The 25,294-nt window shown below is 32.7% G+C and overlaps 1 protein-coding gene across 1 annotated transcript in view; it reads right to left on the bottom strand.

Annotated features, from left to right (window-relative positions):
• LOC105319997 (TPR and ankyrin repeat-containing protein 1) overlaps positions 1–25,294 on the bottom strand; it is an 82,601-nt gene that overhangs the window by 29,867 nt on the left and 27,440 nt on the right. The window contains exons 6-11 of the mRNA XM_034449044.2: positions 16,313–16,477; positions 15,907–16,140; positions 15,232–15,498; positions 8,371–8,530; positions 3,718–3,938; positions 3,359–3,619 (exon numbers count right to left, since the gene is read on the bottom strand). Of these exons, the coding sequence (XP_034304935.1) occupies positions 3,359–3,619; positions 3,718–3,938; positions 8,371–8,530; positions 15,232–15,498; positions 15,907–16,140; positions 16,313–16,477 (1,308 nt within the window). The remainder of the gene's footprint in view (positions 1–3,358; positions 3,620–3,717; positions 3,939–8,370; positions 8,531–15,231; positions 15,499–15,906; positions 16,141–16,312; positions 16,478–25,294) is intronic.

The raw sequence follows: 25,294 nt of genomic DNA, 5'->3' as shown, positions 1-25,294 counted from the left end.
TTATTGTTAACTGCTGAAATGACCAAAATCCTCTCAAAATCTTGCAAAGGCTAAGCTAAAGAACAGCTGAAGAAAAAAGAACATTTCTTCGGATACAGGAAACAGTTGTAAATTGCATTCATTTGGATGAATGCTCACATTTATTTTATTCACTAAAATTTTGGTAATTTCCTAGATCGTACACGCAGCATCGCCTTTTTAAAGAGAGGGTGGGTGGGTGGATGGCAGCTTAATCCAAAAAAGACAAAAAATCATGAAAATTCTAATCCTTCATTCTTTAGCAGTTCAATGGTTTCTTTATTTTCACGATTTATTACGCGCGGGGGGGGGGGGGGGGGCACCATGTTCTTTTAATTAATATGATAAGCAAATATTTCTAAGCGTAAATAAAAAAAAAAAAAACCCATTAATTTCTTTTTAAAGTGGAGGGGCAAATCCATGATAAGTCGATTTTCTATGTGTAAATTGAAAAAAAAATGAAATATTATTTTTATAACATGGGGGGGGGGAGCTCTATGATGAGTCAAGTTTTATATGTAGGTTTAAGCAAAAAATGTCTACTGCAAAAAAGGGGGATGAACTGCCGTTACAATCACTTTAAAAGAGGAGATACAGTGCAATGAATATTTATATATTAAAATATTTATTATCCAACAACATTGTATCTGAGATTGATCTACTGTTTTACTTATAAGTAAATAAATTATAACATATCTTATAAACTATGAATAATGAACATTTACTGAAAAATAGGTATGTTTTATTTTATGGATTCAAATTTTACGTTGTTATTTTAATTTAAGGCGGTCCCTTATTTGATACACATTTAAATATTGTTACTGCGTTTCTGCGGGATAGTTCTTTTTTTTTATAGAATTAATACTATGCTTACTTTAATGAATTAAAAGTAAACGTGCATGTAGAAATATGTGTTATGCCTTTTAGAAATATCAAATATTTTTTGTTTTACTCGTAAATAAAAAGTAGGTCATACTTAGTAGATTGTCGTATTTGGCGCGTTTTTATCGAGACTATAATCTATTCGGAAAATTTCGGAGTTCTTCATTCTTTTCCAAACGGTATGCGGGACATACTTAAGTCCTGAAATACTAAAGACCTGGATGTCATTAAATTTTATATAAATGATATATTTGAATTTCTATGTGCCGTGTCAAATAAAATGACTTTGCGTGTGTATTTATTATATTTCCATGTAAAATGTGGAAGGAAATATCATGAAATGACATTATATAAATTATTTACGCAAGAATATGACAGAAATGAAAATTTGAATTGACTGGAAAATTTGAACTAATCCATTTTTATTTTATTATGAGGTCCCTTGAAATCATATATTAAGCTAATGCCTTAAGTTTTCATTCAATACAATGCAACAAAAAAAGAAAAACCAAAATGATTTGAAATACATAATCTCCAAAAGAAATGTCAAATGATGAGTTGAACTTTGTATTGGAGTAATGTATAAATCATTGTGTTCTCCATTACTTTATACTTTTTCAATGCATGATCATACAGTATCCGTTAGAAATGCTTACAGGAACGAAATCGATGCTTTATGATAAAAGTAAAATGTTAAACTTCAAAACAAGTTGTTGAAAGTATATTAAAATTTACCATAAAAATTAGTACAACCATTTCTTAATTTCTTCTTTGTGGTGTGTTTTTCTGTAAACAACCAATGATTCATACAACAATTATATTTTTTGCGGCCCATTTGACGCTTGCGTCAATATAATTTCTTGTTGATTTATTTTAATTCATTGTTTGATCACATGCTGTGCTCGCCCCAACGGTCGCACCGTAAAGCATATTAGATAAAAATAATTTTGTTTAAGCAAGTGGAACTTAAAGTTATAAGTGAAACAAGAAGATAAAGGGGCAAAATACGAGCTCGTATATATATTAATTCATTAAATTGAAAAGAGAAATCATGGGTTGGTATTCCAGTAATTAAAAACGCATTGTTAAAGAATTAATCTAGTTAAACAAACTTTAAATATTGTACATAGAGTCAAAGTAAACAGATGGTTTCAAAATTCTCTATCATAACAGAATGTCTCTAAAACAAAACATAAATATTAATCACTCACATGGAAACTTGTTAATAACGGATAATTCTTAAGACGAAGTGCTCATTATTGATTTTTTTTCAAATATGATACTCTAGACCTCGTAGCTCAATTTAACAACAAGGTCAAATAGTTTTACTTAAACAGCTTTATGATTTCAACTAAACTAGTGTAAACGTATTACATTTGGATGTGTATTTTATTTAGCGCTTTTGGCGGAATGCGGCTTCCGCTAAATTAAGTACATCGCTAAACGCCATGCATATATGTATAAGAATAGTCACATTCAGGAATATGCTAATTCAAATCCACGCCAACTTGTTCAAAAACTAATTTCCGCCAAATACCGCACACGTTAAATATAATACGTTTACAGTCTTTAGTTGCATATATCTTGTTAAAATGAAGGTTTTTTTTTCGCATAGTTTTATGTTAACCCATTTTGGGCCTCGGTATTGTTTCAGAAGTCCTTGTTTCAACAACTTAGAATAAAATCTAAAGCAGGGTGCTTGATCGAAAGCGTACTAGTGGCACATTGTTCTTTTTTTCTTTAAAATACCAGCTTTTAAGTTGAAATTTCCAAGATTAATCTCTGAATTTCTGACGTGATTATTCCAACTTTAAAAATGGAATTTCCAACTGAAATATTGGAATTTTCAACTAAAAAGTTGGAATATCCAACTAAAAGGTTGGAATATCCACTTTAAAGTTGAAATTCCAAACTTTAAAGTTGGTTTTTCCAATTTTTAAATTAAAATATCCAATTTTAAATTTTGGAATTTCAAACTTTGAAGTCGGAATTTGCATTTTTAAACGTGAAAATTCCATCTTTAAATTTAGAATTTTCGATAACAAAAAGATTAAATTGGGAAATTCCAACTTAACAGTTGGAAAAAAGCAACTTTAAAAGTTTGAAATTCCGAATTTAAAAAAAAATGAAATGAATATTTCTTCCACATTTTCTTACATAATACTCTTTAAAGACCCTAGTCTTCAGTTGTCTAAAGATTGAATTACAGTACCTGATAAATTACAAATTGAATTTTTAATGCTAACCTTATAACATAGTACTTCTGAGGAAGACTTTATTTTAATGATTTGCTGTGTAAAACATTTGATGCCAGACAGAAAACTAGCAAATTCAAGAATAATTCTGTTATATACTGTTTTAGGAAAGTGGCAGATTTATCCCATTTTTGCAGATATTGACGTCAGTATTAATCATTATTATACAGGACCCTTATTAAGAGGGCGACAACAAGGCATGCCTTTATCTAACACAGCTCCACCATTCAGCATACAGTCTACTACGTCAACCAAGAGTTGTTCTGAGTCCTGGAAGGACGAGTGTCGGATGACCTTGGCTAGGGACATAGATTTGGCAAAGTTTGGAAGAGACAAGTCTCCATAGAAATGCCGGTGTTCTTTGACTGTGAAATACATTTGTCTCCATTTCCCATTGGCTGCCAAACCATTGATGATCTGTTCATAAAGTTTACTGGGTATTTTGACAAGTTCATTTGGAATTTCTAAAGAAAGAAAAACATTGAAATAATGATAAAAAAGAAATAACAATTTTATTACAATCACCATTGTAGTGTCATTTGAATATAGAAAATACGTATACCTGGGTTGACAGATGTTCCAAGGGAGGTTATCACAATATGTAATGCCTTTCTCTTCATATCCTTGTGCTTTTCTGACTTGTGGTCTTTTTTTAATACTTCCGCTAAGCGCAAATAAGCATGTGGCATGTCGTTTTCCTCCAAAAACTTTGCTGCATCCTCTATTCTTGATTCACAATATTCTTTACAAAATAAGTCCAATGTCATAGCTGGATCATTATTTCTGTGAAAGCGTTAAAAGTCCATGTAAAAAAATAAGGAATAACATGAAATAAGATAAGACGATACAAAATTATTGTTTGTAAACAACCTAAAAGGGTTCAGTTTTTGTTTTTATTTTATATCCTAAAGAACAATACCGCTTAGAGCATACAGCAACCCTATTCATGTTTAAGTAACTCTTGATTTTGAACCATCAAAATACATTTTCCTTTCTTAAGTTTTTAACATTAGTCAGAACTTTCGTAACTTGAAAGAAAAATGCTGCAAGAGTACAAAAAACCAATGATTTTTTCTTCTAAATGCAATGCATTAAATCGGACCATTGTTCTATATGCAGCTTTACAAGAAATATATGATCAGGAGGAATTAAGGAGTACCCAAAAAATATCTATAGTATCTCTTTTGGTTGAGAAGGGTGAATGAAATTTATTTAAAAATTACCCGCCAATAAGTCTCACCAACACTGACTATAAAATTATTGCATTTGTATTTGCTAAAATATTTTTATATAAATGTTTATCTAGTATAATTAATGAAAATCAAATGGCTTATGTGAAATGACCAGGCTTATTCTAGATATGTTTGACTATTATAATGCAGAAAATGAAGATAGTATACATCTGTTCTTAGATTTTGAGAAGGCTTTTGGTTTTGTCGAATGGATTTTTTACTTAAGGTATACTAGCGGAAAAAGAAACTGTGCATTATAAAATTTAGTATAATTTTTCTATATCTATTGTTTGTATTTATAAAATTTAAACAATCGATAATGGTAATGTTTTTGACAATATCGGATGGTAACCGTCCGGGTGCACGGACTTTTTCATGGTTAGTGAGCACCGATTGTTTATTGAAGAATTCGTACGAACGAGTTTTACGGGCCAATGCTGTTTGGAATAAGAACTGTAAAGGATTTGTTTAAACTTTTTTTGTTAAGGAAATCACTTTAGTTTCAACAAAATTTACCCCTATGTCATGACACGACTCAACGAAAACCAACGTAATCGTGCGGTTGGGATGCTGCAAGCTGGAATGGCACAAAATACTGTAGCAAGACACTTGGGAGTTCATCGGAACACCATCCAGTCATTATGGAGACGTTTTCAACAATCTGGCAACACTCAGGATCGACCGCGCTTTGGGCGACCTCGTGTGACGCCACGTCAACAGGACAACCACATTAGACTTGTGCATCTGAGAAATCGTTTCCAGACAACAAGTTTGACTGCCCGTAGCATTCCAGGGCTTCGACCAATTAGTCCAAGAACTGTGCGTAATCGTCTGTGCGAGCAAAACATCAGACCAAGACGTCCAGCGGTGCGCCTTGTACTGCTTCAACGTCATCGTATCGCCAGACTAGCGTGGTGTACACGACATCTGCGATTCAGAACACAGGACTTGGCCAATATTCTGTTCACTGATGAATCCAGATTTCATTTGGATAGCAGTGACGGCCGTTGTAGGGTGTATCGTCGCGTTGGGGAGCATTACCAGGACGCTTGTGTTGTGCAACGTCGACAATTTGGTGGTAGCGTTATGGTGTGGGGTAGAATATCAGCACGTGGAAGGACCCCTCTACAAATTCTCAATGGAAATCTCACCGGCGTACGCTATCGAGATAAAATTATTCAGCGTCATTTGATACCCTTCATACAGAGACATCAAAATCACATCATTCTGCAGCAAGACAACGCAAGGCCACACGTTGCACGTGTAGTCAGGGACTTGTTTGTTCAACAGAATGTCGATGTCTTGCCTTGGCCAGCTGTTTCCTCCAATGTCCCCGATCGAGCACTTCTGGGATGAAATGGAAAGACGTTCACGCCGTTTACCAAATCAGCCAGTGACATTGGCTGATTTAGGCCAGGCTTTAACCAACATCTGGAATAACATCCCTCAAGCATTTCTGAACACTTTAGTTGCACCCATGAGGCGTCGCTGTCAAGCATGCGTGAAAGCAAATGGTGGTCACACGCGTTATTAATTTTGTTAATTCAATTTCAAATAACTGACTTTCGAGTGTGCTGAATTTGACGTTATTCGACGTTGACATTAATGTGTTACGAGATGTTGTTACGAATACATGTGTTAACAGTATCGCAAAAAATAAAATTTGTTCATTGTAATTTTTAAATGTTTTTTCATATATTAAATAATGTTAAGTTATCTAACATATGTAATATGTCACGAAGCATTAGACAGGGATGTCTTTTTTCGGCACTCTTATATCTTTCTTTAGGTGAAAATTTAGCCTTAAATCCAAATATAAATTGTATTACCGTAAACTCAAATGAAATAAAAAGTATTCAGCACGCATACGATTTAACATTAACTGTAAGAGATGATATTTCTTTTATAAACACAAATGGGAATGTATTGATTTTTTTAAATTGGCTTAAGAGTGGTTTCCTTTTTGTTAAAGATATACTGGATGATAATGGCAGTATTCGAACTTACGCAAGTTTTACTAATGTTATAAAAAATAAATCCAATTGGTTATGTGAATATAAATTATCATTTCTGTGTTCAAATCTGTACTGAGAAAATAAATTTTTGCAAATACAAACTTTGTGGATAAGAAAATTGATTTAGATTTTTATCTTCAAACTGGTTATGATAACTTGTATTGAAAAAAGTGATTTGTTTACAAAAATTATATAAAGATGACGTTAAGAAAACCTTGCTATCAGACAAGACTGTCGAGTTTGAAATGCACGATACTCAACAATGGGAAAATATGTGTAAAATTGTAGATGCCGAAGATAAACAACTATCCAACTTCAATTACTGACTACTTAGTAATATACTGTGTAACAATGTTTATTTATGTAAATGGCGGGTAGATGTGAAACCAAAATGCAGGATATGTTAAGATAAAGACACAAGTATTCATTTGATTTATGAAAGTAAAAATGTGCTACTGAGATTTTTAGTTGAATTTCTTTTTTTTAATGTTAAATGGAAACACATCATTACAGGTTTCTATTTAGAAAACAATAGAAAATCTGCTAAATTAAATTTTATAATATCCTTAATAGCACTCAAGATATATAAATATTAAATGTATTGTAGATTAAAAAGATTAGATGAAAACGAAGAAGATCTTAAGGCGCATCTAAAATCATATTTGTTAAACTACGCTTCTGTATCACGTTTGACTTATAAATTTAGAGCATGCTATATCTCTGATTTTGCTGATATTGTGTAATAATATTACTGTATGTATGCATATACAGTAAAACTCGTTTAGTACGAACACAGATTAAGCAAATTCTTGGATAAAGCGAATTGTTTTTTTAATCCCCTGTAAAAATTTTAACAAATCTTTCCAAATTTTACGGTTATAACGATTTCGGAAATAACGAATTTACGGATACAACGAACTGATTTTGAGTCCCGTAGAGGTGAATAACAACAAAATTTAACACTTTCATAACGAATTTCTTTACTGTTTAAAAAGTTTTCTCTACCATTTAACATAATAGTTTGAATGAATTTATTTTCATGTAAATTTTTCAATTTTTATTCCAATTATTAAAGGTATCAAAGGAATGTATTTTTATTTTAAGCCTCAATTAGCAAAAAATGTAGTCTTGCAAAAGAAAAACTGTTTATAGTGAATTTGCTATAGTTATTGCTACGAATTCGTTATACGGATATAACGAATTACGGATATAACGAAGTAATTCCATAAGTCCCTAGAACTTTGCTATTACCGAGTTTTACTGTATATATGCTAATGTATTTATAGATAAAATATCTACTGAGAGGTAGACCAGTCCTCCAGTAGGGCTGTTAATACGGTATGTAAATGCACTGTAACGACGAAGTGGTGATCCCTATAGACAGCGTATATATACATGTTTTGATAGAAATCTTTTTATATACTTGGATTTACATATATGAGTTCAAAATTTGTAAACTCTTGTTTTTTGATAAACCATCTTAATTTTTTTAAAGCAATATCCCTAAAAATGTAACTTAATATATTAGAAAATTTTGTTCAACATTTTACAAAGATACATGCATTTCGTTATATAGTATTATCTATTATTACCAGTACATGTACTATGATTATTATTGTCACTGCTAATACTATCATTATTTTTGCCATTGTTGTTTATATGTTATATTAAATGTTTTTAAAAAAATTAATAAAATAAAATCGGACCGTACATCTTTAAATGGTATATCAAATGTATAAATATGTAAAATAAAAATAGAAAAAAGTAATGTTAACGAAAAATACAAAACTATTCATTTATCAGTACAAAAAATGATCTTGATTGTGGTTTATGAATAGAAAAAAAATTGGTTGGATAAAACTACCAGAATCCAATAATGATCTTGAGATTCCGCTGATGAGCAAGAGATACCCTGAATCTAAATACAAGTAAATCTCAGTCTCTTCAGATTCTAGCCTTCATTTCTACCTGGCCTTTTCGGTCGTCCTCTTGATTTGTATATATCGCCCCCTCACCGCCCCCTCGCTCTTTTGCCTCCTGCTCTCTGCTGTCTCCTGTTTCTTCCCATTCTGTATCTGCTTCTTCTGCACATGACGTTGTTTCCTTCTCTGGTCTTCTCTGTCTACAGCTAGAGTACAATTAATATTTAAGACTACTTTGGTTATACAGATTTAGAGGTATGCAAAATAAGGAATAACAAGTAGTAGTTCAGAATATATCTTGCATAACTCTAAGAAATCTTATTTATGTTCATAACAGTTTATCAAATCACAGGTGTCAAAGGTAACAGAAATTACAAGTGGCCCATGGGCCACATCGCTCATCTGAACAACAGTTTCTTGTGACATTCTATTTTGTATCATATGCTGTTTCTATTTTAAACTTCAAACCCCTATCTGTTTCCCCAATCGGTACTGGTCCGGGGTATATAATTGGCTTAAACAATTTAGAATCTACACTATTTGAGGATCCTCGCATGAGCATTGTAGTTCTTGAGAAGACATTTCTTAAACATTTTCTATATATATTTCTATGTTAAAATTTGAACCCCTCTTTTGGCCTCACTATTAGTCCAGTGCAGTGGTCACTGATTTAATAAGAAACTACATTATTTAAAGAGGCTTGCATAGTAATCTCACAAAGTATTGTAGTTTTCCAGAAGAAATTTTTTTAAAACTCTATATTTCTATGTTAATCTTTGAACCCCTCTGGGGTCCGAGTATTAGATCGAAATATATACTTTTATAATTAAGAATAATTAAGAATCGACACTATTTAGGGAAGATAACGTAGTTGAAGCATTGTAATTATCGATAAGAAGATTTTGAAACGTTTTTTCAACTATCCTTCCATGGCTTCTACGTTGAACTTTGTAATAGTCCCAGGGTCAATATTTTAAAAAATTTAAATCTTCGTACATTGTCCAAGGTTACATGCATAATAATATCACAAATTGCAGCATTGTAGTTTTCGAGAAGATTTGTATATTGTTTTCCTATTTACTAGAGTTAACTTTAAACCCCTCTTGGTGCCCAAGTATTAGTCCGGGGTTACAATCTTACCAATTTAAAATCTACAATAGCCAAAGCTTGCACAGTAATATTCTAAACAGTTGCATTGTAGTTGCTCAGGGGAAGATTTTTAAACAGTTTTTCTAGAGCCCCAATTTTTGTCCGGGGTCAGAATTTTTACAATTTAGAATCTTCACTATACATAAACAAGATTTTGTGTACATTTCGTGGCATTTCTAGTCCAGTGGTTCTTGAGAAGAAGGTTTTTAATCATTTTCCTATGTATGTCAAGATTAAACTTTGAATCCCACTTTACAAGTTTTGGTCCAGGGCTGATGATTTTTAAAATTTAAAATTTTAACGATATATGCAAGCTTTATGTAAATATTGACAATTTTTGTGCAGTGGTTCTTGAGAAGAAGACTTTTAAACATTTTTCCTACGTATTCCTATGTTAAATTTTGAACCCCGCCTGTGCCACAGTTTTGGTCCGGGGGGTCACTATTCTTATTATTGAATATTCATTATATATAAAGGCTTTTGTGTAAATATTGGCATTTCTGGTGCAGTGGCTCTAGAGAAGAATATTTTTAAAGACACACACCCTATACTCACTGTTTCACAATTTTCTCTTTTAAAAAGGGTTTAGCCCTTTATTTTAACAATTTAGAATCCCCAAATTTGGTTAAAGTTTGCCAAGTGGTTTAAAATTTGAAAAGTTTACAGACGGACAGAAGGACGACGGAAACGGGTGGTCAGTAAAACTCATTTAAACTCTCGGTTCAGGTGAGCTGAAAACTTGTTCTTTCGAGACTGTGTGAATTTATTACGGATGGCAATCGCTAACCGGTCTATCTTAGAATGACTGAATAGTTATCTCACAAATTGTAGCACTATAATTATTTGAAAGAAGATTTTTAAACATTTTTCATTATATTTCTGTTAAACTTTGAACATATTTTGGGGCCCAAATATTAGTCCGGGGGTCACGGTTTTCATGATTTAGAATCTTCACGTTCATCTGCATTATAAGATGTAAGAGCAGTTCAAGAATTTAAAACGTGACAAACCATTCTCTCACCAGAGGTTGTACTACACAATCGTCGCATACACCCCTGTCAACGCCCGATGTACAAGATTCTTGTACATACTTAAACGACGGGCAAAATGTAATAAAGATCAATGTAATTATTCCTTTTATCTATGAATATGATTATAAATAATTAAGTTTAAATTTTTAACGCCTTTATTTATTTTGATTTCAACATTACTGTGAGAACTGTTTTGTGGAGGTAAAAATTAAAATATGATCACATGATCTACTTTGAGAGATGTTTGAAAAATCAGTTTCTGTACGCTATAGTACACAATATCATATAATATACAATATTATATACCGGTATAGAGAATAATACATATCCTTTCCCATATCACAGCCAGTATCAGGCCAAGACTCCAATATCAGCCCGAGGGCCGGAGGCCCGAGGGATGACATTGGTCGAGGACTGATAGAGGCTGTGATAAGAAAAAGGTTATCTCTTATTATATTTCTTACATACTTTGTAATAAAAATCTTAAAAAACCACAGATTGAACAAATTGATTTTAGATATCATTTGAAAGTAATCTGTACATGTATTAAATCCCAATTTGAGATTTTATTATTTTACCAAACATATATACTATATATAGTTACAGAACCAGAATTTCCCCAGGTTTTCAAATTAACTGCTCCAAAACTTTTGCTAGCATTTGTAGTTTTAAACTGCATTCAGAAATGTAAACATGCACAAATGCCTAAACGAAAGAAGGCAGAGGAGTTCCGCAAGGGGTGTGATACGGATCAATATCATCACAAGGGCTGATAAACTGTATCAGCCCCGGAGGTAGATACAAGTTTTGTGATGTCATCTGTATCACATATGCAAAAAAAAACCATGTATTTATTACTTAGAATGTAATAAATAACAATATCATGATACAAAATCATAATATACAAAGAGTTTGATACAATATCACATTGTATCAAGTTGTTTTTTCACATTTTAATATTAAATGAAATAATAGTGTATTATATGCTACAATAGTGTATCATATCATACAATACTTTATTATAAAAACATGTTATATCATTTCACAACAAACACATCTATCAAGTAAGTTTGAGTAAGGTGGGAGTTTATTTTTTAGCATCCTTGATAATGGAGATCAGGATTTGTATCTGAAGCTACCTCTGCGATTCATTTATATTATAGGTAAATCAACCATGCAAGTTTGAAATAGTTCTTTTATCTATCAAACACGTGACCTGTTCCAAACAAGAGGCCCATGGGCCACATCGCTCACCTGAGCAACAATGGGCATGATAAAATCAGCTTCATTGAGTCATAATACAAAATATCTGGACAATGTGGTATAATCCATGTAGATCCTATACAAAAACATCTGTTTCCCTCTGGATTTTGTTACATTTATAATCAAGTCCCCTTTCTAGCAGGATACTTTTATAGTCATATCACATTCAGCATTGCAGTTCTCACAAAGACCCCTCACAAATGTTTATACACAGGATATAAACCTACACCAAACTCTGAACCCTTTGTGAGGTCCAATAATCGTCCTGGGGCCAAAGTTTAAACAATTTTAAAGAATCAGCAATTTATAAAAAAGCTTGCATATAAGTAAACGCATATATAATAACATATTTCAGTTTTTGTGAATAATTAAATGTTTTCATTTGTACAACTGAATCACCAATGTGGCCCCGAACTACTCCTAAAGATTATGATTTGAACAAATTTGATCTACACTATCTGAAGTTGCTTTCGCTAAAGTTACAACTTTTCTAGGCAAATGTTTTTTTAGAAAAAGATTTAAAGATATGTTTCTATATATATATATATATATATATATATATATATATATATATATATATATATATATATATATATATATAAATTTGTCTCCCCTACCCCCTTGTGTCCCCATCAACCCCCCCCCCCCCCGGAAATCATGATTTGAATAAAATCGAAAGCACACTACCTGACAATTTTTCCAAACAAATTTCACCCTTCTTTCCAAATGGTTCTTGAGAATAAGATTTCAAAGATATACATTCCTTTGTAAAAAGTGGACCCCCCATTTTCGCCCCAAACTACCCCCAGGGGTCATAATTTTCACAACCTTGAATTTACGCCAGCTAAGGATGCTTCCACATAAGTTTCAACTTTCTTTGCCAAATGGTTCTTGAGAAGAAGATTTTTAAAGATTTACTCTATTTTTTCCTATGTAAAAATGAAACCCCCCATTGTGGCCTCATCCTACCCTTGAGGTTCATAATTTTCACAACTATGAATCTACACTACCCGAGGATGCTTCCACAAAAGTTTCAGCCTCTCTGGCTGATTGCTTTCTGAGAAGAAGAGAAGTTTTTTTTAAAAAATTTACTCTATATATTCCTATGTAAAAAGTCGACCCCCAAATGTGGCCCCACCCTACCCCCGAAGGTCATGATTTTCACAACCTTGAATCAACACTACCTGAGGGTGCTTCCATACCAGTTTTAGCTTTCCTGGCCTCATGGTTCTTGAGAAGAAGACTTTTTAAAGATTTACTCTATATATTCTTTTGTAAAATTTGACACCCCCCCCCCATTGTGGCCCCACCGTACCCCCAAGGGTCATAATTTTCACAACCTTGAAATTACACCAGCTAATGATGCTTCCACATAAGTTTCAACTTTCCAGACCAAATGGTTCTTGAGAAGAAGATTTTTAAAGATTAACTCTATATATTCCTATGTAAAGATGCAACCCCCCAATGTGGCTCCACCCTACCCCAAGGGTCATGATTTTCACAACTATGAATCTACACTACCTGAGAATGTGTCCACAAGTTTCAGCTTTCCTGGCCTCATGGTTTTTGAGAAGAAGATTTTTGAAAATTTCTCGAAAAATTTCAATAATTCCTAATTATCTCCCTTTGCAAAAGAGTGTGGTCCTTAATTTTCACAACTTTGAATCCCCTTAGCCTAAGGATGTTTTGCGCCAAGTTTGGTTGAAATTGGTCCAGCGGTTCTGGAGAAGATGTTTAAAATGTGAAAGGTTTACAGACAGACGGACGGACGGTCGGACAGCCGGACAGACAGACGACAGACAAAATGTGTTCAGAATAGCTCACTTGAGCTAAAAACCTATGGCACTGATTCAGCCTGTGGAATGCATCAGATTCATTAGACGCACCATCCATGCAAGTTTGGTGAAGTTAGGACCAGTTATAACTAAGATATCATCACCAGAGGGCAGCTGCTCTAAAAACTTTAGCCAGCTCAAAAACCTTAAGTTCATCCAGCATCTGAAACCTACGGCTCAGATTCAACATTTAAGCCTGTCAAGTGCATCAGTATCATTATGCGCACCATCCATGCACGTTTTGTGAAGCTAGGACCAGTATCTATACTACTATATTAAAATAATAGACTCGAATTTTTGGTCTTTAATATCGAGAAATCGGAAGAATACTGTTTTTTGTTTTATATATTTTATACATCATTGGTACTTGAAGATTACCAATTTGTTTTTATTTTTTTCTCAGTTAAGCTTCGCTAATTAATAATCAACGAAAATTCCTTAAAAAAATCCCGGAAATCACCTGGATTTTTTGGATTTTACAATCTTGCGCTTGCGCAAAACATTCACGCTAACGGGATCTTTAGTTATGTTTCCACAATATCACATTTGCATGAATAAACTCAGAAATGATAATACAAATACGGGTAAATTTTCATTGGACTTTTGCTATATATTCTGTTCATGTATATTAATGATTTCTTATGAGAGAAAGTATAAGATAACAAATATACATTTGAAGTGCTTTTGTCTTAATGATGACAAAAAATATTTGATTACATGCAAAAAAAGTTAAATTATATTTGTTAGGAGAGTGAAGATAGAATATGTTTTATCGTAAAAATGAATAATGTCGTACGGACCCAGTTTTACAAAGAAAATATGTGTACTTTGCTGAAAAGGTGTTGAATTCTTCCATTCTATGGATTAAAAGTTTTAGTTGAAAGGTATTTGCAGTCTAAAAAAGGTTTGTTGTGATGAATTTGACTGTTATTTTCAAGGCAACTTCGAATTCATTAACTTTCTCCAAAATCGTTCCGGAGCGATTCAGCAATTTTCTGCTACATTACGGGTATAAGGAAGGCATTTTAACTGTGGTGAGGGCCTTTCCCGAGACTCAGTTAGATTATTCAAACTAAGGAAAGTGTAGTGAAATTAATAGAATTATTGTAGGCTTATAGCTTTGTTATGTAAATGTCAATAATAAGGTGTGTCGATGTACCTATTTCGTAAATGTCCAATATGCAATGTCAACCCGTGCATGCACGGGTCAAAGTCTAGTAAGATATAATTATCAGAGGGTATCTGCTCCAAAAACTTTAACCAGCTCCAAAAACCTTAACCTCATCCATCATCTAAAACCTATGACTCAGATTCCGCATTCAAGCCTGTCAAGTTCATCAGTATTATAAGACGCACCATCAATGCAGGTTTGGTGAATTTAGGACCAGTAGTAACTTAGAAATGGCACCTGCACCAAAAACTTTAACCTGCTCCAAAAACCTAAACCACCTCCAGTGTCTAAAATTTCGGGCCCAGATTAAGCATCCAAGTCTTTCAAGTTCATAAACAGGTCCGGATACATCCCCCATGCAAGTTTGGTGAAATTGGACAAGTAACAACTAACAAGCTAATAACAAAATTAACAGATCGAAATCATTTGTCCAATACATATATACTTTAGAAACTCACGCTGTGTGTATTTCTTCAGTATGCCATACGCCTGTTTGTTATTTTGTCGATTCACGTAGTCAATGGGAAGGCGCTGACTCTGGTCGCGCACTGTCGGGGATACGCCCTTCCGGAGAAGCAGCCTCACTATGGTGGCCAGGAACGTTCCCTGGGGACAGCGGGACATCTTTAAGAGGGTGTGGAAAGGGGAATCCCCTCTAACGTCCACATATTCCATCGTTGCAGGCCTTTGAGTGGCTGGCATGATTTGTAACAATGCAATGTCTCCTGTATAAAAGAAATTGAATAAAAATTGCAAGAAAATGTTCTGAAAAACATCCGATTCGTATTTTTAAAAAAAATAAATAAATAAAGGCAAATGATCATATGAGAGATAATTTAGTGTAAGGAATGTTGTTAAGACCCTTTTTTCTATCGGTCTAGTCAGAAGGATACCCTGTCCTTGTGATGTCACCAGGTGGCGTACTTAAACGAAAGTTCACTCATGCAAATATCAACATATGTATTAATATTTTCCATTCGTAAAACGCAATTTGACTAAATTACTCTCAAGTAAAAAACAAATATCCACAGTCTAATCAACGCGCAAGGCTCTGATAAACACATCAACATAGCATTTTTAGCAAAGTAGGAATAAACAATATCTCCACAAAGAGCAAGATAACATTACCTTACCTGTCAGTACACAAAATCTAACGGCAGCAGAAAAAGGTGTGTCGTCTTCCGATGCTCGGAACCTCAATAAGGTTCCAAAGTCTCCCCCCTGTGTGATGAGGAACAGTACTAGAGGGATGATCCAGTCTTTTAAGGAGGTGGGATCTTCGTGGCTCTCTAGGTACTGGAACAGTGTGTTGTAAGTGATTCCCTGAAAATCCACATCTCTCGCCACCCCCCTGGGGATCATTTGCACTAAGAACAGTAAAAGCAACTGCATGATTGATCAGTTTAAATAAATTTGACTCTGATATGTTAATATTCCGACTTGACTGAAATTGAAGACCAAAAAAGGAAGAGATATCTTTAAATATCAAGCTAATGAAATACAAGATACGGGTAACATTACATATCTTAACGGATATACCATCAACAACAGCAGAACCATTAATAAACTGGAAGTCTATGCCCAGGACCAGGAATCTGATGGCCACCCATTCCCCCCGGGCACTCAGTCTACTCAGGACCTCCGGCCACAACTCACTGCTCACTTTACTCACATCTTTGTAACTTGTCTCCAACTCCTGCGTCTCTGTAATGTAATGCTGGTTAATTATAACACTGTTTTCTCATTATAATGCGACTCTATATAAAAAAATTAACCTGTATTACACTACTTATTTTTACGTTTTCTTTATATATGCCAGTTAATGAAATATGGTTCATATAAGTAAATTAATATTTGTGTAAATATGTCCTTATTGAAGGCATATAAAATTGCCTGCACTTGATAAACATAAAAGAAACTAGACTCTTGTTGCAAAAGCAACAAAAAGGTCTTCCGTTTTGATATACATGTATCAATTTAACTGTAAGACATTGCTTCTCTCAGTATTTCATAACCATTAGACAACAGGACTTAATTGACTATCAATTTGTCTTACTTTGTCAAACAGAAGCAGTAGATCTCTTAAACAACATGAATTGTTTGAACTCTTCAGGTGTGGACCGGAAGTGACGGTTGACAAAATAAAAACGGTTAAACACATCTTCTATCAAATGTCTATCATCCGTGTAAGTTTTGTGTCTTGGTCACTTACAGTTTATGATACTTCACTGTCATAATATTTGTTTTAAAAAGACTACCTGAGATATTTGAGATATCTCACCGGAAGTAATTTTTTTTGTTTATTAATCATCGGATAGATGACATATGAAAGCGTTTATACCTTTATATCATTTCAGTGTTAAACAAATAAAATGCGTAAAAACATAATTTTTGAAGTGCTTCCGGTGACGACCGGAAGTTACGACGAACAAAACAAAATAGTTTAAACACATCTACAGCTATAGGTCTATCATCCCTCAAAGTTTGGATGTTCAAGTCTTTATCGTTTCTGAGATCTCATTGTCCATAGCTTTTTATCGCGGGACAGGAAACGGACGACAGGAAGGGAATTTTGAAAAAATGAAAAAAAATGCCTAGAGATATTTTCGTTCTCTATCAGTCCTATAAATTTCAAGAAAATCCATCCATGCATCTCTGGAAAATCGAGTTAAACTTTTAAAAAACTTGATTTGTTTGAACTCTTCCTGTTTGGACCGGAAGTGACGGTCGACCAAATAAAAACGGTTAAACACATCTTCTATCAAATGTCTATCATCCCTGTAAGTTTCGTGTTTTGATCACTTACAGTTTCTGAGATCTCGGGGTTCAAACATTTACTTTAAAAAAGGCTTCATGAGATATTTGAGATATCTCACCGGAAGTAGAATTTTTATGTTTATTAATCATCGGATAGATGACATATGTAAGCATTTATACTTATATTTCAATTCTCCGAGAAATATATTAAATGCGTAAAAGTAAAATTTTTGAAGAGCTTCCGGTGACGACCGGAAGTTACGACGAACAAAACAAAATAGTTTAAACGCATCTACAACTATAGGTCTTTCATCCCTCAAAGTTTGGATGTTCAAGTCTTTATCGTTTCTGAGATCTCATTGTCCATAGCTTTTTGTCGCGGGACAGGAAACGGACGACAGGAAGTGAATTTTGAAAAAATGAAAAAAACGCCTGGAGATATTATAATTTTCTGTCAGTCCTGAAAATTTCAAGAAAATCCATCTATCCATCTCTGAGAAATCTTGTGGACAAAAAACGGACAAAAAAAAAAAATAATAATAATAATAACTAGATTCGATCTCGTTGCGAGCAACGAGTGGGTCTTCCGTACGATTTTCTATAAGATGCGATGAAATGAGATTTCGATTGTGATTTAAATCTTTCTGATGTCATTTTAACACGATTCAAATGAGTTCGAAATGTTCGGATATTCTATAACTCATCAAATGATTTGAAAAAAGATGTCATGTTTTAAAATCAGTCAACGGTCATTTTAACACGATTTAAAGGAATCTAATATTTATAAAATTTCTTAAAATCAATTCGATTAAGATGTCATCATACGCAGAATTGCAAGGACAATTTAGATATCATGCTTTAAAATTAGTCTGAGGTCATTTATTTAAATGAGTTTAAAAATTTTGCAAAATTTTATCCAATCAATTCGGGAAGGATGTCATCAGATTGAAAATGATTTAGAATTTCCTATGTAAAAATTTTCGTTTTGACTGAGTGAAAGGTTCGGGAGTTAGAATTTTTTTCCACATGTCAAGCACGGCAATTGAAGCTGAAATGGCGAAAAATTTACAATTATGTTAAAATGATCGAATTGATCTGATCTTTAGTACAGTGTTCTAGCAGGCTTCTAGGTTGAAATTCAAGGTCCAAGATCAAATAGTAAAGGAAAGGAGTTTAGAAACTAATAGGGATACTGGGTTTTTTTTTTTAAAGAGTAAGTAAATTGTATATGTACACATTTTATCATTTGTTCAAATTACGCTGAATTTTACACCACTGACGCCCGATAGGGTGTTTATTCGGCCGAATCTTTGTAAATTTTTAATATATTTAATGATTATAGTATGTTAGTTCTATTACATATGTCTGTTTTTAAATATAGATGATAGATTTATTTGGTATCATGTAATGATATATATTAATGTACATATTGTACATAGTATATTTCAATATCAATAGGTTAATTTCATAAACTAATTCATTGGTGTTCAGTAGTGTCGGAAGCAAATTGAAAGTGGGGGGGGGGGGCTAGGCTAATCATCAGAAATCTTGACAAGCCAAAAAAAATAAATATATATAAAAAACTAATTCTCAAAATCATGAAAATCCTAATCCCTGGGGGTGGGGTGAAGGATATCTGTAATTCCAAAAAAAGTACCTTACTTGTCAAACCCCCCTCCCCAATTCATGAAATTTCTACTCCGTTGGGCGGGGTGGGGGAGGGGGTGGCTAGTATACCTTTGACTCCTATTTTTAAATATTTTAATACCACTATTAATATTTCAATCTTTTTAAGGTAGATTTAGCTGCGAGAAAAAGTGGGGGGGGGGGAGGGGGGGGGCTGGCCCCTCTCTGATTCTATGTGCCAATGGTTAGGTCTACCTCTGCCAAAAATTTCTTGTATAATACGAGTTTACCTGTAGACGAGTTGGAGTTTGTACGAGTTATCTTGACACCAATGAATACGAACCAGTTTGCTTAACACCAATGACTGCGAACCAGTTTACTAATTTGGACTGACGCCATCGAAGCTGTTACTGCGCAGTTATCCATCTGTATCATTGTTTGCAATACATTGCAAGAAGCTGTTTGCTTGTAAAAGACACTGATTACCATATAATACTTGACAGTGAAAGCTTGATAAAGAGGAGCCTGATGCATTCTCTCTCTTATCGTAAGTATTCGCAATAGTTTGTGCTTTCGTTTAGGTTTTTTTTTTTTCGCGCCATACCGAGAAGAGAAGCCTACATATATAGCCTATATGCGAATAGCAGAATCAGCGACGTTGATAGTTTGACACATTCGAAAACGGTCATTAAATATTAAAATCCGAAATATTTCACTGTTCTGTGTGTTATTGTTTCTTTTTCTTTAATTTGTTTTACGGTGCTACTGTCGGGACGAGCGCAGCGTCTTGTATCATTGTCAACTTTGTGATTTGGAATTACCGGAATGACTTATATCTACAGAAATGACACTTAATTTTATTAAACAAATGTTTTTTAACACACATATTTTAAATTATATCTTCATCATTGTAAATAAATGGTATAATCGCAAGACGGAAAATGGTTGGATAGTTGGAAAATTAGGAGATGAGCATGCATGTAATTGGATTATTGATCCTTTTCCCATATTTTATTTTATACAAGTAATAAATCATTATTGTCATTGTAAGAGTTGTCGTTTTTGATTTTCAATAAATACAATATTTAACTTAGGTTTTATTTCTGTTTGGTTGTGAAGCATTTACCTATAATATATATATATCCCCATTTTAATGTATTTGAAGTGTCATTCCTGTAGATTTTAGTGTCATTGTGGTAATTTCTGGTGTCATTTCTGTAAATTTTGTCATTTTGATAATTCGATGTACCGACTTTGTGATATTTTGACAATTATCAATTAACATCAATGAATTTTAGAGAGATAGAGACTATTTCTAAGTTTTAAAAAATGTTATAAAATACATATCAAAGACTGGTGCCCTTTAATAAAAGCAATCTTTATTTCTGTAGAGAATTGATCAGTCTGTAAAATTTCTGTTTGTGTTTATTTTGATCAAACGTTAAACGATAAATAATATTTTTCTTTTGTATAGTGTTGTATCGTGTTGTTTTCTGACCTTTTTTTCCTGGTTCGATAAATTTTAGTCATTGAGTTGATGTGATCGATCAAAAACAATGTAATATGGAGCATTATCTTTAAAGAGGTATGGCGCACTTACTAAATTATTTGGCCTCAAATATAGCCTTTTGCAAACATCAGACATTTTCAATATTATACAATCTATACTACTATATTAAAATAATAGACTCAAATTTTTGGGCTTTAATACTGATAAATTGAATGAGTACTGTCTTTTGTTTTATATCAGTTTAAATCATTGGTACTTGAAGGTTACCAATTGTTTTTTTTTTCTCTATTAAGCTTCGCTTATCAATAATTGACGAAAATTCCTCAAAAGATCCAGGAATTCATCTGGATTTTTTTGGATTTTACAATCTTGCGCGTGTGCAATTCATTTACGCTAATGGGATCTTTGTGTTCATAATAATAAACTCAGAAACAATACACATACATGTAGTTGTACATTTTCATTGGAAATTTGCTGAATATTCTGTTCATATATATGTATGATTTCTTATGAGAGAAATTCTAAAATAATAACTACACATATCATCTTAGTACTTACTCTTGTCCATGTGATGGCAACATGATATTTGATTCCATGCAAAAAAAAATTATCATTGTATTTCTTAGGAGAGTGAAGATAAATGTTTTATCGTTAAAATGATAAATGTCCTGTGCACCTGGTTTTACGATAGAATGCGTTCCGTGTATTGTGTCTGTAGCAAAGAAAATATGTGTACATTAGTGAAAAGGTGTTGAATTCTTCAATAAAATGGATTAAAATTTTAAATGTAAGGTATAATTTATAGTCTCAAAAAAGGTTTATTATCATAATGATAAATTTGACTGTCATTTTCAACGCAACTTCAATTTTCTGTTATATTACGGGTATATTGGAGGCATTCTAACTGTGATGGGACCTTTTCCCAGACACAGTTAGATTATTCTTACTAAAGAAAGTGTAGTGAATTTAATAGCATTATTTAAGGTTTATAGCTCTTTGTTATGTAGATGTCAACAATACGGTAATGATGTATCTATTTCGTAAATGTGCTATATGCAATGTCAATCGTGCATGCAGGGGTCAAAGTCTAGTATTTAGTTTAAATATATTCAATGAAACGCAAATTACACAATCACCATGGTCTACGAGTCTTAATTATCTTACACGACACCAATCAAATATTCAGGTTTTGATAGGGATATATAGGAAAGTAGTTAATATATGATAAAAAATTTGATATTTGACTATTTGAACCACTTTAAACCAAACACATCCGATTAACATTATGTTTTACAGGTATTGTAGTACAAGTTTACATTGAATTAGTTTTGGTTTAATGTCTTCTTAATGAATATTTCATTTAGTGTCTTTTCTAATACAATCATGTATATAACCATAAATATTGAAAATGCATCTGCTGAAGTGTTAGATGCGTTGCGTAGTGGTAACGCAGAGGTCTTTTTGGTTTTGTGGTCTCTGGATCGAATCCACTAAGTAGTAATTTTTTTTCTCACTTTGATAAACATGAACACAATAGAGAGGTTAAGTTACATGTGTCTATTCTTCTGTGTTTTTTTAATTATCTTGTTTAATTCAGTCTGAGTATGAGCACACCTGTCCAATATATATAGAATATTCATTAAGTGTACTCTATACATGTACTCTAATTACACTTGGATCCATTGTATTTTGCTTAAACTTATCACGGTTCAGAATATCAACTACTGTTATACACAGAGTTTCTCTAATTTATGACAAATCAGTTGTTACAGACACCATTATAAAATCAGTTTAGTGTATCCAGGTTTCGAAAATCATATTGCGACAGCTAGGTACCTGAAGCTATATTTAGTTACAGGTACTTTGCGTCTAAACACAGGTGTAGGCGAAATCATGGGAAAAAGCGCTTTACCTCTTTGTTGGTTTTTTATAAACAATGCTCAATTTGACAAAAAACCTATGAATGTTTGTGAAACTATTTAAATAAAACTTGCATCATATACATTTATGTTGTAGTTCAATGTCACTAGAAGTATACATTATTTTATAATAGTGGAATACTTCAGTTTTGATATTTTTTCTGTAGTGGATGGTATCATTTGTGAGCTTGCTCAGAGTACTTCTAGTTTAAAGTTGAATCTATAATTTTGATATTATTGATATTAGGCATATGATCATTGTTTGTTGTGTATTTGGAACCTTATAATATCTTTATTGAAAGTAGGTCACAATAAACCTATTTGAATGATTATGCATGTTCCAGTATTGTTAAATGTGATAGATTGATGCCCAGGATAACAATATTGGTTAGTTCATGCATTTTACATCTTGGGACATGATGTCTAGGCAGTAGGTATTAATGACCTTCTTTTTTATGTATTGTTTCAATGTATGAATATATGAGAATTGAAAAGTTTCATATTCAAAAGTTTAAAGACTTTAAAAAAATTTTTGGTTCTGACATGTGATGTGAAGTATGAGCCTCTTGTTTTTATTCACCTTTTACTCTCTTTAGCTCACCTGATTTTTGATAATTTATGGACAAAAATACCAGCTGCTGAACTTAGTCATTTTCCTACAGTATACTGCATTCTCTTTAGCTTACTTCGATTTTGATTTCTGATAATTTATGAAAACAATACCAGCTGTTCAACTTCGTCATTTTCTTGCAAGATATTGCATTCTCTTTAGCTCACCTGGATTTTGATTTTTAATAATTTATGAAAAAATATTACCAGCTGTTGAGCTTAGTTATTTTCTCACAGAATATTGCATTCTCTTTTGCTCATTTGGATTTTGATCGTTGATAATTTATGAAAAAAATACCCAGTGTTGAACTTGGATATTTCTCGAGGAATATTGCATATAGCGCAGAATATTGCATTCAGGGTACTCAATTTCTGTGGGAAGGTAGTGTTAATCAGTTAAGGGTTGATAAATGGATAATAGATAGTGTTCACACAGAAGAAAACTGGGTCTGCTACCACATTGACAGCTTTTTTAATGATTATTAAATTAAATTGTACACCTAAAATCATGTTGTGTCTCCATGGTTATTTACAATTCATGGTAAAAATTAAAGTTTGTTTATAGAAGAAATGATGAAGCGGATGAATACAACGCAAATGGTTTGAAAGTTCACCAAATATGATATAAGTTTATTGATCATGTTGATTACATTTTTATGTTGACTGTTTGATAAAAATTTTAAATTGATTTATGAATTTAATTTCTATCAAATAGGTCTTTAAAGAAAGTAAGCAAGCAGTAAATTTATTTTGTGATTTTGTTGCAAGACTAAACATGATACTGTAGATGGTTTGGTTGGGCATTTTAGATATGACAGTTTGCTGCACATGTAGGTTATTTGTTCACAATCAAACCATAGATATCTTGTTTTAAACCAGAAGTGAAATAAATAATAGTATGTTTTATTACATTTAGGGAAATAATGGTAATAAATTGTACCCCTGTTTATTGACAACTCATTGCGAAAGCATATGTTAGCTATATCAACGATATATTGAATTGTTAAAAAATGTGTTCCGAAGAATACGATAACACAAATGGTGTTAAAATTCACGAAATTTGATACATGTTTATCTGAATACATAATTTATTCTAATATTATATGATATGCAATAGTTAATACAAAAATTCCATAGTGTCTGTATTCAAGAAAGTATCATTTTATACCTTTGTGGTCGTTCAGGACTTTTTTTTTTGATTTAGAGTTTTACCCATTTTTGTCTTCCCTACCTATCAGTACAGGTTAAAATAGATAACCTTTAACAGTCAATCATTTGTATAATGACCACTGGTCTTGGTGTGACAATTTGGATCAAATATTTACAAAAGAAAATACAGAGGAAATTCTTTATGAATATATGTGCGAGTTCTTTTTTAGAACAGCTAGGCCATTTATTTATGACAACTTTTTTTGAAAAATTTTTTTTGAAGGGGGACTGTAGTAGTGTTAAAACAAATGTTCGAATATTTGGTAATGAATAGTAAATTTCTAATATTCGAATGGATATTTAGCATGTGTTTAGTATTCGAGTATTGAGTCACATGTTTAACGCCCATATGCAGCACTGTACACTTAATACAGCATCATGTTATTTCGTTACAATTGGAAAGAGGGGCTGGGTTTGGGAACATAATGCTCTTATTAAATGAAAGTAAAGAGTTAGACATGCCATTTGCAAACTCTGTCCTGTTGGTACAAGTAGCATTATATAGAAAGGTGCAACCTAATCAATCTTTTAAAAGGCAAACACCCATAAATTTCATGATATTAAAAATTCTGATTTATAACTGTCATACTTCTTTAAAATTGAATGTAAAATCAGGGTTTACAACGAATCAAATAAATATTCCGGATATTAAGATAAATCATTTAATAATTTATTAATAGCAAGAATATTGAAATAATTTCTTAAATATGTCTGAGTGAGTGCATGCGAGTTACGTAGTGATAATATTAAAAGGTACATCGAAAGATTTTTAGCTCACCTGAACCAAAGGTTTAAGTAAGCTTTTCTGATCACCTGTTGTCCGTCTGTCTGTCTGTCCACTGGGCCAAATTAAACCAAACTTGGTACAAAGCATTCTTTTTGAAATGGAAT

Source organism: Magallana gigas, chromosome 5 (genome assembly GCF_963853765.1).
Source record: "Magallana gigas chromosome 5, xbMagGiga1.1, whole genome shotgun sequence".
Lineage (NCBI taxonomy): Eukaryota > Metazoa > Mollusca > Bivalvia > Ostreida > Ostreidae > Magallana > Magallana gigas.
This window is presented reverse-complemented; position numbering and strand designations above follow the sequence as displayed.